This window comes from Periplaneta americana, chromosome 13 (assembly GCF_040183065.1).
Source record: "Periplaneta americana isolate PAMFEO1 chromosome 13, P.americana_PAMFEO1_priV1, whole genome shotgun sequence".
NCBI lineage: Eukaryota > Metazoa > Arthropoda > Insecta > Blattodea > Blattidae > Periplaneta > Periplaneta americana.
This window is the reverse complement of record NC_091129.1, coordinates 169965070-169981484: the sequence shown is the minus strand read 5'-3', so window position 1 is coordinate 169981484 and position 16415 is coordinate 169965070. Positions and strand designations below refer to the sequence as shown.

At 35.9% G+C, this 16415-nt stretch overlaps 1 protein-coding gene across 2 annotated transcripts in view; it reads right to left on the bottom strand.

The window, feature by feature from the left end:
- Window positions 1–937: 937 nt before the first annotated feature.
- Window positions 938–16415, bottom strand: part of Ret (Ret oncogene) — a 291614-nt gene continuing 276136 nt past the window's right edge. For both annotated transcript variants that reach the window (XM_069844593.1, XM_069844594.1), the window contains one exon: window positions 938–16355. In XM_069844593.1, the coding sequence (XP_069700694.1) occupies window positions 16135–16355 (221 nt within the window). In that variant the 3' untranslated portion in view covers window positions 938–16134. The remainder of the gene's footprint in view (window positions 16356–16415) is intronic.

The window sequence follows — 16415 nt, the reverse complement described above, 5'->3', positions numbered from 1 at the left end:
TGACAACAGTGTGTAACATAAACATATGAAACAGCAACTAAAATTCGTAACATTCACATGGGCATTTGAACCACACCTGATTCCGCCTGTCAGACTATTAAATACTGCCCGCATATCTCGACGATATCTGGCCTGCCTAAAAACAAACAGAACAGCTTGAGTCAGACACCCTGTACATAACTTAAAGAAGTACAAGGTATGTGAGAGAAGATTGTAGCAAGTAATGAGCACCTGAAGTGGCAAAACAGGTTATAAGTTAGGGTCTTTCTTTTGCACTTGGATAAGAAACCAATTAGTTGTCTTTTATACCACTGAATTGAGAATGATTTATTGAAGAACCTTAAAAATTTCTATTCCACTCTGAACACTAAAAGCCTAAAACTTTTGTACTGAAATTCTTTGTGTTAAAACTCTACTCTGTCCGTTAGTTATTCTGAATGAAACAACAATTAATTTGAGGGATTGGAGATAACTTGTACATTAAGAAATAATATTGGGATTATAAAAATAGCAGGTGACTCAATAAAACACTATTCAATGATAAACACAACTGTAAGAAACATTGGAAAGCTAATAGAAAATGAATAATTAACAGACTGACTGCATATGTTTAACATAACATTATCATACGAAGACATTCATATGGACGCTAATACACACCCCTGATTCTGCCTGCGAAACCATTAAATACCACCCACATGTTTGGACTGATATTTGAGCTGCCTAAACAAAAATGAACAGCTTAAATCAGACACTCTGTATAGTAATATGAGCAATTATTTCCATAACCATTTCATCAAGACATGATCAGAACTGGGAACTGCAAACGAAGTGTCCTGCTTACTCACTGTTGTCTGAAATAAATAGGGCTAATCTAATCCTGCCTGAACAGTAACCCCCGTCCACTTCCTGGTTATTTATTTTACGAGTGGCCTATCAGCTGTTATTGCCTTACATATATGTATATACAATCCTAATTTGTGCTTGACAAAAGCTGTGCATAACTTTGAGGAAGCATGTAATTTATTTTTTCAAATAGCCCGTATATGAGTTTGCTAAGTCTGCATATTTTACAAGACGTAGAATTGTTTGATTAAATAGCAAGGTTACAAAACTCTGAGCAGGAGTTCCGATACAATAGGGCCTCGTGTTCCAAACCGAATACAACATTGTTTTTTACCATTTTGTCTGCAGTTGCAAATTTGGAGGCAGTTTTTTTTTACAGATGTCATTAACCTATACCACGAAATAAAACCTGTATTGAATCGATGCAGTTGCTTGACTGCAGTTTCCCCCACCAGTTCCATTGTTTCCCGGACGATGACACTCCTTGTATTTGTACAATGTTATAATGAATAACTAAAAGGCTGTGAAAAGTATTATGACTAAAATAATTTCAGCTTGTTCATAATCTCGGAAATATTGGGCTCAGTTCATTGTCTTGGAAACCTTTATTCCCAACTATACAATGGGGATACTTGCCGCCCTCTTCTGCAGGGATAAAAATCCATCCTTCATAAACCACAGGGAGTACACTGCTCATGGCATAATAGCACTCCAAGACAACAGATGACAGGTCAGTTGCATTGTGTCATTCTGTCGATGCTGGTTATTTGCTGGATCAATTTTTTTTAAGTGATAATAAATGAAAAAACTTAATTTTAATTTCACTTCTACACTACACTGTGCTACAATGCTCATAATAATGCAACTTACTTGCCAGGCCTGAAAGAAGTAGAGAATGTGGAATAATGGAAAGTTTACTGGAAACTTGGGAGATAACGCTATTTTTATTTTACAGGTATTAAATACTTGCTTATAAGTGACATTTTTCTTGTAGAAATAGACATTAAGATATTTCATTAGCACAAAAGTAACAATAACAGTTGCCATAGCTATATAACAACAAAATGAAGGTGAATGTTGCGTCACTAGTTAATTTTTCTGCTTATTGCACACTATGGTTACAATTAATGTCTTTTCTTTCTTCCATCACTTTTCAGTTAAAGTATTCTGAAATTCTAAAAAATTACAGAAGGAAACTACAATGTAAATGGAATTAATTCATCTATACTTATGTAAGTAATGTGTTTTTTTAATTATTGAGATGTACGCAGTAAGTACATATGACATTGTGATGTTTAATGCAAACTATATAAAGTGGAAGACTAGCCTTTAGTATTAGTCAGTAGTCACTTATGTTCTTCTTTTGCTAACCACATAGGTCATAATTACATGCATGCACACACACAGTGTATCTCGAGTTCCTTCAACATTGATATATTTCTACAGTGCATACATTTTATCTTTCCACACTAGTGGTAGTGGCAGTGCACAACATAGCTGCCCACACGGATCGCCTGGTTACGAGTCAAGTACATGCGAGGTAAACTGCAGAACAATTTGAAATAGTGAAAGTGCTAAAAAATGCTTACTTTATCAAAGACGGTGTTGAAAGTGTGGAAAGATAAAGTATGTGCAATGTATAACCGAAATTGAAATATAACAGCATAAGAACTTCACACAACTTTCAACTATTACACATGTCATAATCACAGAATCCACGAATGAGTAATGTAGACAGCAGAGCTTATGAAATTTGTCAATGCTTTCAATTAAATTAAGTCATGTTATTTAAAAAAAAAAAAGGTCATTATTATTATTATTATTATTATTGTTGTTGTTATTCTTGCATGACTACTTCAGCTGCCTATTGACTCTTGCTAGTAGGCTAGAAATAATACAGTGTTGTTCAGAAAAGAGTAATTGTTTCGAATTCGATTGATTTTTATATTTCTTTTGATTTTATTTTAATTCTAAGATCTGTACATAACATGGTTACTGATGTCCTTTTGTAAACTTACTATACTTTTAAACATATACTTGATGACAAAACAAGTTTCGAATCATCAGTAGTTCAGTAGTTAATTTAAGATTTTAAATATTTTGCACAATTAACTAATTATATAAATCTGGATATAAACATGTTGTCAGTAAGAATATTCAGAGCATGCTTTATTATTTAAAAAAAACCACACTCTGTAATTCAAATTATTATTATTATTATTTATTTTTCTCGTTTTATTTTCCACAGAAATGATGATGATGTTTAATGCCTGGCATCTGGCAATGAAGCCATTAGCGCTCTGCTCTTATGAATTAGGCCTTCTCTCCAGGCAGGGTACTGCAGGTTCGTTGATATCAGCTTGAGTGTTTCGTATAGTGCAGGATGGTGAAGTCAGAATTCCTATTTTGCAGAGTGGCTCGCCAAACAATCATGACTTGTAAGCAATCTAAAAGCTGCTACTGCTGTTTTTCTTCTTCCTTGAGGAACTGCATCTGGGTTGGAGAGAAGAATGTTCCATTTCTTGTATGTAGCATGTTTTCGCAATTCTTCCGAGTACTGTTGTGAGAGTTTTGATTTTATTACCCATTTTATTGATGAAAATGGAAAATTGACTTTTTTTTTTTGTTTGTAATATTGGTGTTCCTTTCCTTGCAAACATGTTGGCCAGTTCATTCCCTCCATGAAAATGTTAAATAGAAAAAAAAACTCCCTATATTTATTTTAAATCTAACCAGGTTACTGCATGCAACTAATTACATGCCTGCATGCAGTGTTGCCTTCCGAAGCCTCGGGGTTTATTACTGTTCACAACCTCATAAAAGTGACGAGCAGAGAAAGAGTGTGAAATACCATCCAGTTTGAGTGCCATAAAAGCAGAGTGTGAAAATGCATTCTGCAGTTTTCTGCCAACTTGACTGTTTGTTTGGTTATTCCACAGTGATATTTTTCAGCCCAACAGCCATTCAAAGATCCGTATCTTTCACAATTTAGCTTTCAGTGTAGCATGATTTTGTGATACGTGAAGTGCTCAAGTTTCATTCAGTTCAGTGACAAGATAAAGTTGTATTTTGGTGTTTTATTTAATGTGAAAATGGATGACTGTAATAGTGAGATGTGTTAATCTGACGTTCGAAAACTTAAATTAAAACCTTTCCGATATATGAGATTTGAAAAAAAGCTACTAATTATATTTTCTCGGGACAGACCAGTGCCTAAATGAACAGTGGCTGGATTTCACATTTAAATATACTGGTAAGTCCACAGAATTACATTTTGAAAGTTAAAGAATAGAACTTTATTCTGTATAATAATAATAATAATAATAATAATAATAATAATAATAATAATCATAATAACAACAACAACAATGATAATACGTAATAATGTGTAGCCACGCCCACTTTCTTGAGAGAAATTAAAGTAATTGCATACCTTATGCCTTGATCTTGATTTCACTGCATGTTGTAAATATTTGTAGAATGCCCTACACATCACACCTTATATACCTTGTATGTGTTTGCTTTCATTTCAAAACTTCTCAGTCTAAATAACTAATTATTTAAATTGAATTCAATTTCAACAAAAACACGTCAATTTAGATATTGAGGTGGAAGTCTAAAACCAGGCTTAATTGCATTTTATATTTCACCGCCACCCCCACTTTGAAATTTCAAATGGCACTCCTATATTTTTATTCTGACATATTATGAAAGAGCATTCAATTGTTTATACACCTCATTCATTCATTTCACGTCTTTTGTTTGATATCGTTGTCTGGCAACCTCAATTGTTGTTACTGTTGATTAGAGCTGAAGCTAAAAATACCATTGAACATTTCTTGTAATAGTTGTGTTCATGTATTAAATTATTGTAAAATGGTGTATGCCCTTCAAGGGAAAACAGAAATCATATTTATTTATGGAGCTGAAAACCGTTGTGCTTGTAGAACTGCTAGAGCTTTCAACTAGAGGCATCCTGAGAAAAATGTAAGTCACCGATATGTCATAGATCTAATACGGAAATTTGAAGAAACTGGTTCTGTGTGCATTAAAATCTAGCCAATCTAGAAAAGAATAATCCAGGTTTGCTGGAAGATCAGCGTAACTTTTGGGCTGGAATCATAAACAGTTAGCTCACAGGTCCATATCTCCTATTGGAAGCCCTCACTGGAAGAATAATGCCTTTTTCTCCTGTGCTGGTAGATATGCCTTATGCTGTTCAGCATCCAGGTCCGCCAGGGTTTAAAAACTTACTTTCTTCACAGGTGGTTAGGTCGAGGAGGGCCATAGGTCCCCAGGCGTGAATCTTTGGATTTCTTCATCTGGGGTCAATTGAAGAGTTAGTGTGCGGAGAAGTATCGGAAAATATGGAACAACTCATTGGTAGACTGCCATATCAGTTGCACAGAATGTACTGTTAGGGCTTGCACCAACATGGAAAGTGGACATTTGGAGAATGTATTCATGTAAATGATACGTCTGTCTGGTTTTTTAATTTGTTCCTCGTTCTTTTGCTATTATTATTACTTTAAAATTATTCAGCTGTACTACTACTATATCTTCGGCACTGGGCCCTAATCTCGGTGGTGACCCCAGCCAGGGATAATAATGATGATATTATTATTATTATTATTATTATTATTATTATTATTATTATTATTATTATTATTATTATTTGTTGGTACACTAAAACATCCATGTGCACACGCATGCACACGCACACAATATATTAAGGGATGAAATGGTACACATTGAGGACATAGGGCACGGTAAATAATGTCTATTTTTCCGAACGAAATAGAAAATAATTGACCATAGTTAATTTTTGACAGTTCAAGTGGCAACACTGTGTTTGTGTTCTTTGTTTTGTGTTGCACCTGAAGTATAGTTGGTACTATTTCTTTTTTAAGTCTGCTTGTCTAGATTACATTGCAACATTAGATTCAATTAAGTTGGAGCTTGCATTAGTGTTGAGCCACCAAGTAATACTAAAGGTTTTACCAAAGGAATAATTGTGATGAAGCATTATTGGCTCAAGTGAATATGCAACTGTTTACTGTTGTACACTTGCATTCCATCATGAATTCATGCGCCTACCTATTCATGGTCAATATGCTGAGCTCGTAATGGGCTAATATACCATACTGATACTTTTATTTCTCGGTTTTCAGTTTGATTCATGCACTTTTTATGTATTGGAATAGTTAATAAAATTAAAGAATTGTAACAGAAGTTCAATTAAAATCACACATTATCCTGGCTATCTTGATATTTTGTAACAATACCATGTTGGATTGAATTCTTGATGACTAACTCATTCAATTTATTAATACTAAATTGTAAATATATTTGTTTAAGAATAAAAGCACAAAATACAGAATAAACTTCTCTAATTTAATTATAGTGTGTTGTTGGAGTTTGAATGCACCATAATAAAACACTCAGTCAAGGAATGCAGTGCGCCTGATTAGGTAGGCTGTGCACTTCCCGATGGGTTGGCACAGCAGTTGTCCACACTGAGCCTACTGCACGTCTTTGGCAAACATGTTTTTTATTTTTTTTTCTCAAATTTGTAAATTCTCAGGACTTCTTGAATCGTCAAAGAAAAATGTCATTGTCTTATGATGAAGATAATATTCTATTATACATGTATTTAAGGTTACGGAGGAAAATAAAATGATACTGGGAATATCTGCATATTGAAAGGAATGTCACTTGTAGGTTATTTGTGGCAGCACAACAATTGACACTACATAATGTCAAAGAGATCTCGAGAACGAACTTCAATTCTACAGACATGTTGACAGATTTTCTTCACTATACAAAGAAATAATCACAACTACACGCCTTAAATGCTGCGTGCCTAAAACATGTGGTGTTCACACTGCACAGTGTGGCTGTGGACATTGGCATTGTACTTACCAAATCTCCGTCGTACCGATGCATCATTATATGCAGAATGCTATTTATTGATACTGTATTCCAGTGATTCAGTATAACTTTGCTTGTCCCATAATTTCCAAATTTGCATTTTAAGCACCCCATACCTATCTAATTACTTCCGAGCAATGGTTGATACATTATAACAAATAACTATGAGAAGACTTTGTCGTCGTCATCATCATCAGCCATACAGATTATAGTCCCAGAAGGACCGTACGGGCCACAAAAGTTTTCAGACCATTTCTTCATTGGATGTCCAGTTGATCTCCTGCCTCTGGTTGGTAATGCTGGATTGCACGAGGGATTCTAGTCCTGCCTCATGCTGACGCCAGTTATCTTGATAGTGACATATGTCTGTTAGTATAGAGTTCATTTCAAGTTCCTTTAAGATGTGTTCATTCCTTTTATGGTCCCACTTAGAATAGCCAGCTGTTCGGCACATGAATCTCATTTCACTAGCAGTGATTCTGCTTGCGTCACATTTCCTTAGAGTCCATGCTTCACTTCCATAGCGCAGGCCTGGTCGTGCTAAGGTTTTATACAGACGAGTGCGGGTATGTCGCTGAACTAGAGATGGCTTCATGATTCTGTTTATGATGCCCATTGATTTATTATACTGTAAAATTTTGTCATGAATGTCTAAATCTGCTAAGAAAGATCATTTGTAGCCAAGATATTTAAATTCTTTAACTCTTTACACTAGCTTGTCCAGAAGCTATGAGGTGGCAACCTCACCACTGGACTTACTCCTCCTTGCTAGCAACTAGTTGGAGGGGAATTCCTAATCTGCTTTCAAGTCTACAGAAGACTTTGTCAATTTGAAATAACAAAACAGGAAATGCTGTAGGCCTTCAAATTAAGCAAAAAAATCTGCATTGTGTTCTTACTGAGTATGCCATCTAGTTTTATTGCATGTAATGCATTTATTTGTTTCAAGCAATGCATATTTATGAGAACATGTTTTATTTCACTGGTTTCTTATTTTACTTCTGTGTAAGAAATTAAGAAAATATCTAGGCCTGCTTCTTGCTTGTATTTTGGTTTAGCTCTGTAACAGAATGTTCTGTGGAACTTCATATCCGTGAATGCTTACATATTGAAGATTTTGAGATGTATTACAAATTCTTGTTAAGGTACAGCTAGTTATGCGTATTGCACATTCTCATCTAGTAGTATGAAATCTGAGATGACAGAAATGTAGGCAAGCAACTACTAAATTATTTACTAACAAACAAAACAGTGGATCACTTCATAAAAACCGAATCATCGTCAGTAAACCACCAATTTAGAGAGAGTATTATTAAATTGAACAGGTTTTATACTAAAGAAAAATGTATTCAACTTTTTTGGAGGTCATGAAATCCTATTTTCTATTCCTGCTGTGTGCTGTATGACTTTACAACACGGGGCAGCAATAAAACCTTTCAAGCTTTACAGGTAGTGCAGTGGCCCCTGTTGATAATGTGTTGCACATTTTCTGTCAAGTCAACATTTTTCTTCTTTTTCTGCTTTGAATTTGGTAAGTTAAGATGCCTCAACACATAGCAAATGCTGTCACGTTGGGTGAGGGTGGATGAATCATTTGTGCTAATGCCATCGATGCATCTATTGGAAGCATCCATTGTGCCCTACCGGGTACCTTCCACAGACGACTAGAATCAGGCCGTGGTAGGTAGGACAGTATCTCCAGTGCAGAAATCGTCTGTTAACAGTGTGAAACGCCAGTGTGAGTGACTCTGAGAAGTCAGTTTGACATAAAGAAGACCTGAAATTTCTCAGTAGCTCACTCCCAGCACTGGGAGAGCAATTACATTTCGCATGTCAACACCAGAATTGGAGTTTGCTTTCGTCGATGAAGACATTCTGAATGTGCATCGATACATAGAGGAAGTGTTAGAAGACCATGTGATCCCCTTCGCCCCACGATTACTCCCACCCCATGCTGCTCACTGCATGACAGACTGCATTGGGATGCTAACCCTGGCCAGCATGCAGCACAGACTTAAATCCTATTGAACACTTGTGGGATATACTCGGTCAAAGTATCCGACGTCGCAACTTCGAAATCCTGAACAAAATGCAGGCAGCATTGTAGGGGAAGTGGAATCTTATCCCTCAGAAACATGGCAGGACCTGGTGGTCAGCATGGCATGACGAATGGAGTTTGCATGAATTACGATACTTTAGAACTTCAAAATAAACTGCAAACAAAAAGGATTTTGATGATAGGAATGAAGTGTACTTCATTTTACAATATGCCTTTGTCATAATATAGAAAAATTAAGCATATGCTATAAAGTTATTATAATTCTAAAAAAATTATGTAATTCTCTCTTGCCAGTCTAGAATAATGAATTAGTTGATAATTATGTTGTTAGGCCAGCTTTTATTCATTGCCTAGTGAACCTTTATGAAGAATAAATACACTAATAATGAAATATTGTAATAGGGTAGCAATATGTAGGAAAATTATGATCTGCCACCGAGAAGTGCCTACTATATGTAAAAAATGGTAAAAATTGTTGAAATTCTTATTCTGATTTTCTTCTGCATTCAACAATGTCCAACAAGTGCTTCTCTTGCAAACGATTTTATTCAGGGATTCTATGACGAGTCTAGTTTCTTGTTACTTATGCATCATTGACTTGGTTCATAATGAATTACAAAGAAGTAATGGAATATTCAGAGGGAACCAGATATTTCTAGAAAACTTGCCAAATAAAACCTGGACTCACATAGGCCTTCTTAAGCAGAATTCTAATTTAATTAACTCTGTAACTTCATATTAGTTTAATTCTCTTCTCTCATTAAATTTTACACCGATAGAAATGTTATTTTTTTATAACTTCTGTGACTCATCGCTTGAAATATTCGGAATTGTAAGGTTTGTTATTGACTTGTAGAGTTGGCACAATGCCTACAGATGCATATTTTCACATATTCGGCCAGAAGTGCATGGCAAACAGTTGCATATTCAGTCTATAATTGTGTTTTCGAGAGAAATGAAGCTTTCAATTGTCACTACAGATATATGAACTTTGTTATAGTGGATGAGGGGTAGATTATGTACATCAACAATACATTAGGCGACATTGAAAGGTACAGTCATACAGTCTTTTAAAAATATGATACTCACATGAGCATTGTGTGACAGTCAGCAGAGGGTTCCCATCACAGCTCAGTAGCTGTATATGAATTGTTACAGTACCAATATGACATATCGTAAAACTTAAAACAGAATCTGTTTTATAGTAAACCTTCCAGGGACAAACCCCAGAATTTCAGAAAGTAGGAGTTATTACGTGTCCTTCATTATGCTGCAGAAAGAACGCTCTCTATCATCCAATATCATCTTTACACTTGCTGCTTGCTGTGAGGGAAGCCTCTGCATCCACATGCAGTAGGAATGTACACACGTCCCCACTTGATGCGTGCTGCTCCCTAACACGTTCTGAAAAAATATATATCATATAAAGTCGCTGCACCCATGAACTAGTTTGGAGGGACATTGACCAGGTCGCGTCAGTCTCTTGGTACATAACTCCACATTCTGTTGCATCGTCACAGTGAGAAGTGCTAGAACATCTCCACGCCATATTTAATGAAGTTATGGAACTCATTTGAGTAAAAAATAAGTTCATATGAATATGAATTCCGTTCCCAATTAGTTGTGCAGTTAGTTCTCATTTTGAAATGTATGTCACTGTGAACAAGTCTTTGTAGATTGCTGTTTCCTATGTTCACGTTAACACTTGTTTAAAACTTAAAACTTTCTTAGTTAAAACGTTAAAAGTGTTATGATTTTAAAGAGGTTATGTAGGCTACCTTATGACAGATGGGTCCTGTTTGAACACCGGTGTGGTGTCATCTTCAGTGTCTTTCGAACTAGAAAGTTTTAAGTTTTGTAGATTGTGCAGATGCAATTTAACAGACATATGTAATGCAAAATGAGAGGCTGCATATTTGTTACGGTATTCTGGATAGAATGCATTGAAGTGGAAAGTGATTATTATAACCTGTAACCAAAATGGTACTACATGCAAACATACTTTCATAAAGCAGTGATTATTATTTCGTATTCTGCGAAATAAAATTAAAATTTCTTAGGCTAAAATAAATTCAGGACTGAAGGAAACTCATTGTCAGACAATCTGTAATCTTCAGACTTCCTGAAGTGCAGAATGTTCGGGTTGTTATAATACCGTGGTTGTGGAACGTGGTACATTAATTTCACACGAACTTTTTGCTCAAGTTGGCCCCAAGAATAAGGTCGTAAGTGACGACGTAACTTAGTGATTCAATTCATGTATTCCTAAGTAAGCCTCACGCCTCACAGGTGATAGGAGCACAAATCAACACAAAAAACGAAAATCATGTTAAATATGCCTACAGTACTTTAAGCAAGTGTGGTATAGTGCACCACTGTTCTGAACTCTGGATTCAGGTCTCAAGGTTTAAAAGTCAGGACTGTAAGCAAATAAGATTCTGTATGTTGTCTGTACGATAAAAATAATGTGATCACTTACGAAGCAAGAATTGAGTTGGTGTGCAGAATCAACAATTACAGAGCTTTAAATCTTATTGTCTGGAAAACAGATGTCCATGTCCACTGTTCGACATGAATTGGTAGATACTAGTATAAACAGCAGTAGTGAAGAATGAAAGTTTATAAGACAAACTTTTACTATTATTTTCTTCTAAAGGATAAACATATTGTATGTGTGCCTGTAATAACTTTCAAACCAATTGTTCTCTTTCTATGAAACTTGGAGACATTGTGCAAACTTTTTATTATTCTACAAGAAGTACAAGAAGAATAGATATGATTGCCATCCCACCAAATAACAACAATGGCTACATCATCGATCCCACCATTAGATCTGAAAAACAAAAGAGCCAACCTGAGGATGTAAATAGGGAAAAAACGACATCTATGTACGTACGTACCATTCCATATTTTATGGACAAATACGGCCTACAACAAATTGAAGTAATAGGCCTTATTGTTGGAGTGCACGGAAATGTTCCCGGTTGGCAATGTTCCAGCCTACAGAGGAAGGCAATTGACGACATTGTTCTTGCAACTATGAGGGGATCCATATTTCTACTCCATCTCTACGGTCAACAGTGATCTTCAAATAATTAATTAGTAATTATTTATTCAATCATTTCTTGTCGTTGTTGTGTGACTCTCTTGAACTTAACCATATGTTATTTGTACTTTCAACTGCCTATTGCACAATATGCTCTGTCTTTGTGGCAGTCTGACCGGGAGCTGTTATCGTTTGGATAGATAGATAAATAACTATTACCGTACATATTGGCGAAATAAGAAAAATTAAAGAATAGTAATATTACAATGGTATGTGGCAATCTAATCAAATTATGAACAAATTTATGAAGAACCTTTTGTTTGTTCGAGAAATGAAAAATAACAATATGGCTATAAATATTATTAATGTTATACCTTCATAAAATGTGTGTGAGATTATTTGAGTTTATGTAGATAATCATTAAACCAGATGGATGGTATTGAGAAATACAGAAAACACATTGTGCTGGCACTTCCTAAGGAAACAGTGACAACGAAAAGCTAATGCAATGATGACAGAGGGAAAGAAGATGTGCCACATACTGTATTACCAAGCTGATGCAATATAATGTGGTGGCCAGGAGAGCACCAGTCAATGGTGCCTAATCTTGTGCCTATGAACTACTTAGTTTATGAATTGCACTTACAATTAAAATTCCCGAGACAAGAGCACTTACAAGAGATTCTGTATACTCGTACGTAAAGGGAAACTGATCTATGGAAATGAGGTGTTAACGCAAGTAGCACATAACTTTATATTCCACTTTAACTAGATCAATAAATTGTGTAAGGAATTCTCCACTCTATGTCAATAAAAATTCAGAAGATGTAAGACAAATTGTATTTGATTCACAGTTCAAGAGGATGAGACAAATTGAAGAGTCAGATGAAAAAGACTACTCAAATACTGTTTTAAGCTATTTGCTCGTCTCAGTTGTCCATAAACGTTGGTAGTGAATGGATGGAAGTTGAGCACTGCTCTGACATTCTGAGTAGGGAGGGCATTGCTCTCATTGAAATGTTACAGAAGGAGATTCAATCAAGAAAGTGAAAGTGTGTAAGAGTGTACACTTGGTCAAAATGAAAGTGGCCAGTCTCTTGAGCAGCGAAAATTTTCAAAGTCCCTTCAGATGAGCACGCAGTTCACTACCGTAAACCTCCGTGCGCCGCTTTAGTTAACTCCGTAATGCAAGGCGCTGATTTGGGCCACCTTCAGAGCAGGCTTCGAATCTCCGTAGTGAATTTTTTGTGTTGTCCATTCTTTTAATTTCTTACAACTCCTTTTAGTGTAATATAGTCAAATAATTTTGCTTATGTTAATTCATGTTACTTACAGATAATTACAAAATTGGTGAAAATTTGTGGTTATAATTCCAGGAAATCATGATATATTTTGTCATCGGAATTATGGTTTTTCTTCTTGTTTACAATTACTACGTTTAGGCCCTGATGATCATGGATTTAGATTAGTATAATAATCATACTGTATTTAGTGAATGTTACTTAGGCAATGGAGTGCAACGCAGCAGGGATTAATAAAATAATTAAGACAGTATTTTAATATGAAAGTGCCTAATTGTCGTCTTTAGTGTTACTTCCATCTAGCATCAAAAGTTTCTATTAACACGAAAAAAATAATAAAGCGAAAAGTATTCTAAGGATTAAAAAAATGACGAAAACTTGTTATATTTTCACTGATGCATTTAAAAGGCAACAAAAAAAAATTAGTAACTCCACGAAGATTTGAACTTGCAGACTCACGAAATCTTAGCTAACGGTCTACCAACTACACGAGTTTCACTGCAATCAGATGGCATTGTAACGCGCAACACTCGTACTCCGCTTGAGAACTGTTATACAGTATACAGTGTTTGTGTTACAATATTCACTGTTTAAACATTCTGAACGATCTGTCTGTTTTAAATCTCGTTTATGAATCATTTTCTCAGAATATTTTAGTGATTAATAGTTGTGTTCCCCATTATAACTACTAGAAGAATATACGCAATCTTTTGAACAAGCCTGGCTGTCCCGAGCACTCACGGAAATACCCGATTCGAACTTGGTCTCTCAGATGCCGGCCACTTTCATGTTGACCCAGTGTACAACAGGAAATATTAACAGGGACGAAAGAATTAGTAGATCAGAATACAGGAGCTATAAAGAATGAAGAAAGGACAAATAATAATGAAGCAAGTGACAACAGACAGGATATGGAAAGAGTTAAGGTAAACATAGTGGGGAGATAGAATTAGTGAGACAAGAAACAGAACAAATAAAGAGGAAAATTAAGCAGTACGAAATAAATCAAAGAAAAAGGACATTGATATTCTTCGAATTAGAGGAAAAGGGACGTGAATTCGCAATAGAAACCTGGGAGGCAGTGTGCAGAGTACGCTACTATGCTACGAGATCTTCAAACTGGAGGTGAGAGCAGAAGACATTGAGGAGATACATTATGGAATTGGAATAGGACTATTGTGATAAGATTCTCAAACATAATAACCATAGAAAAAATATTAAAGAACTTACACAGGGTGCGAGGAACGTGAATGAGGGTTGGAAAAGACCTGAGCTACGAGATCAGCTGTAAAAGGAAGCTACTAGTCCCTTTCATGAAGGTGCCAAGAGCAAATGGACACTTTGCTAAATTAGATGAAGATAAATAAAACATCAATGGGAAAGTCAATGACGTAGAATTCTGTAAGAAAAATGAAGATCACCCAATATTCGGATTAAACACAAAGAAGTGAGAACAACAATATGAAAAAAAGGAGAGCATATCTGAAGAAATGGACACGAGGTCGTCAGGTACTAACGGACAAATTGATGAAATTACAATCATGAGGAAGAAGAATGATCAACAGGAAAACCATCGTTATCACAGAAATTGGAAAGTATGGAAAAGTGAGAAAATCATTGGCATAGATTAATACTGACCAGCCCAACTAAACGGAGATTAAGAGATCAGAATTCGAACTGCGACAAAAAACACAAGACAGGCGATGACAGTGAGCAGTTGTGTAACTATCATAACATTGACAAGGGACACACGGACGACGGAGTTAAGGCACTGAATTTGCAGAACAAGCACATCGTGCCAGTGGAAGTGAGACAGAACTAGGAAATGAAAAAGAATAACGAGGCGAAGAATATGCTGAGACCAACATTACATAAGAAGACAACGTAGGTGAAGAAAACAAGTGCAATGAAGTCTAGTGACATGAGCAAAAATTCAAATGATTCGGGAAGTGAATTAAATAGCTTAAAGGAAAAGAAGGTCAGTGTAGAGATGGGATGTGAAAGTGTTTTTGTGAGTGCAAGGGATGAAATGTGGAGAAGTGAAGAAAAGAAAAAAGAAGGCGAGTTTATAACAGTTACTGGTGAAGTTGATGATTTTGGTCCAGCAAAGGTTAAGGATATAGATGATTTTGTAAGTATAATAAATAATTAATTAGGAGAGTGTAGTACAAAGTTAAGTGAGATGATAGAGATAATGAAAATAAGCAAGGCAAGGATATGATGGAGAAGGCTAGCCAGGATAGCGAAGCATAGCATGGAGAAAATAAGTGAGATAAGAAAATGTACTGCACGTAAGAAACAGACATAATAACAATCCGATTGGACAAGTGTTAGCAACAAGTATTCTTAGAAACAAGAGTGTGTGCTATATAAGTGAACTGGAAATCAAGAAAGGAGTTGTAAAAGTGTCAATTTTGAATTAAATTAAGTCATTAGGTTTTAAAGGTCAGTTTAGATGGGGACAGAAGTAAGAGATTATAGAAAATAGTGAATGAAGAGGATATAATATGGGAATGTAAGTAAGAGGTATGAATCTAAATTGTAAGGGTGTCTGCAAAGATATATCTGTAATGGATGTATTTGTGGTACCAGACACAAAATTGTGAGGTCCACATTACATGGATGTAAATGTTGACATGAAATATATATGATATCATATTTGCCCTTTTATGATGTTTCTTGTACAGCCCTACTATTATCAAGGAGTGTTCTGGCCTGCTGATTTCAGAATATCTTTTTATTGACAAAGCATTTCTGTGTCATAGAAATGTGGCAACGCTGAGGAGTTCTCATGCTAACGTAAACCGAGTTCTATAGCGGAAAAGAGATGTCAAGAGCCGTTTTTCTGATCATTTAATTATGAAACATTTATGTAAAATTCAGCATATCCATGTGACGATAACACAACAGAATGTGGACGACAGACTCTGTTTGTACAAGTTGGAAGCTGTTCACAAGGGAGTCATGCCAGAAGTTTTGGGGCTGGATCCAGCTGCCGCGAACAGCAGAAGGTCCTGCTGGGGAGGACTGGTCCCACCCTCCATGTTGAGGTACGACTGGGGCCGCTGTCGGATGGGCGTCAGGTACGCGTGGCCTGCCTCATTCTGGTACGAGTGCCTGAGTAGGTGCTGCTCATCCTCCTGTGCTGGGTGCAGGTCCTCCTCGGCACTGTCTGCCAACAAATAATATGCCTGTGAGGAATCATGGCTAAAACAGAGTATGAAAAAATTAG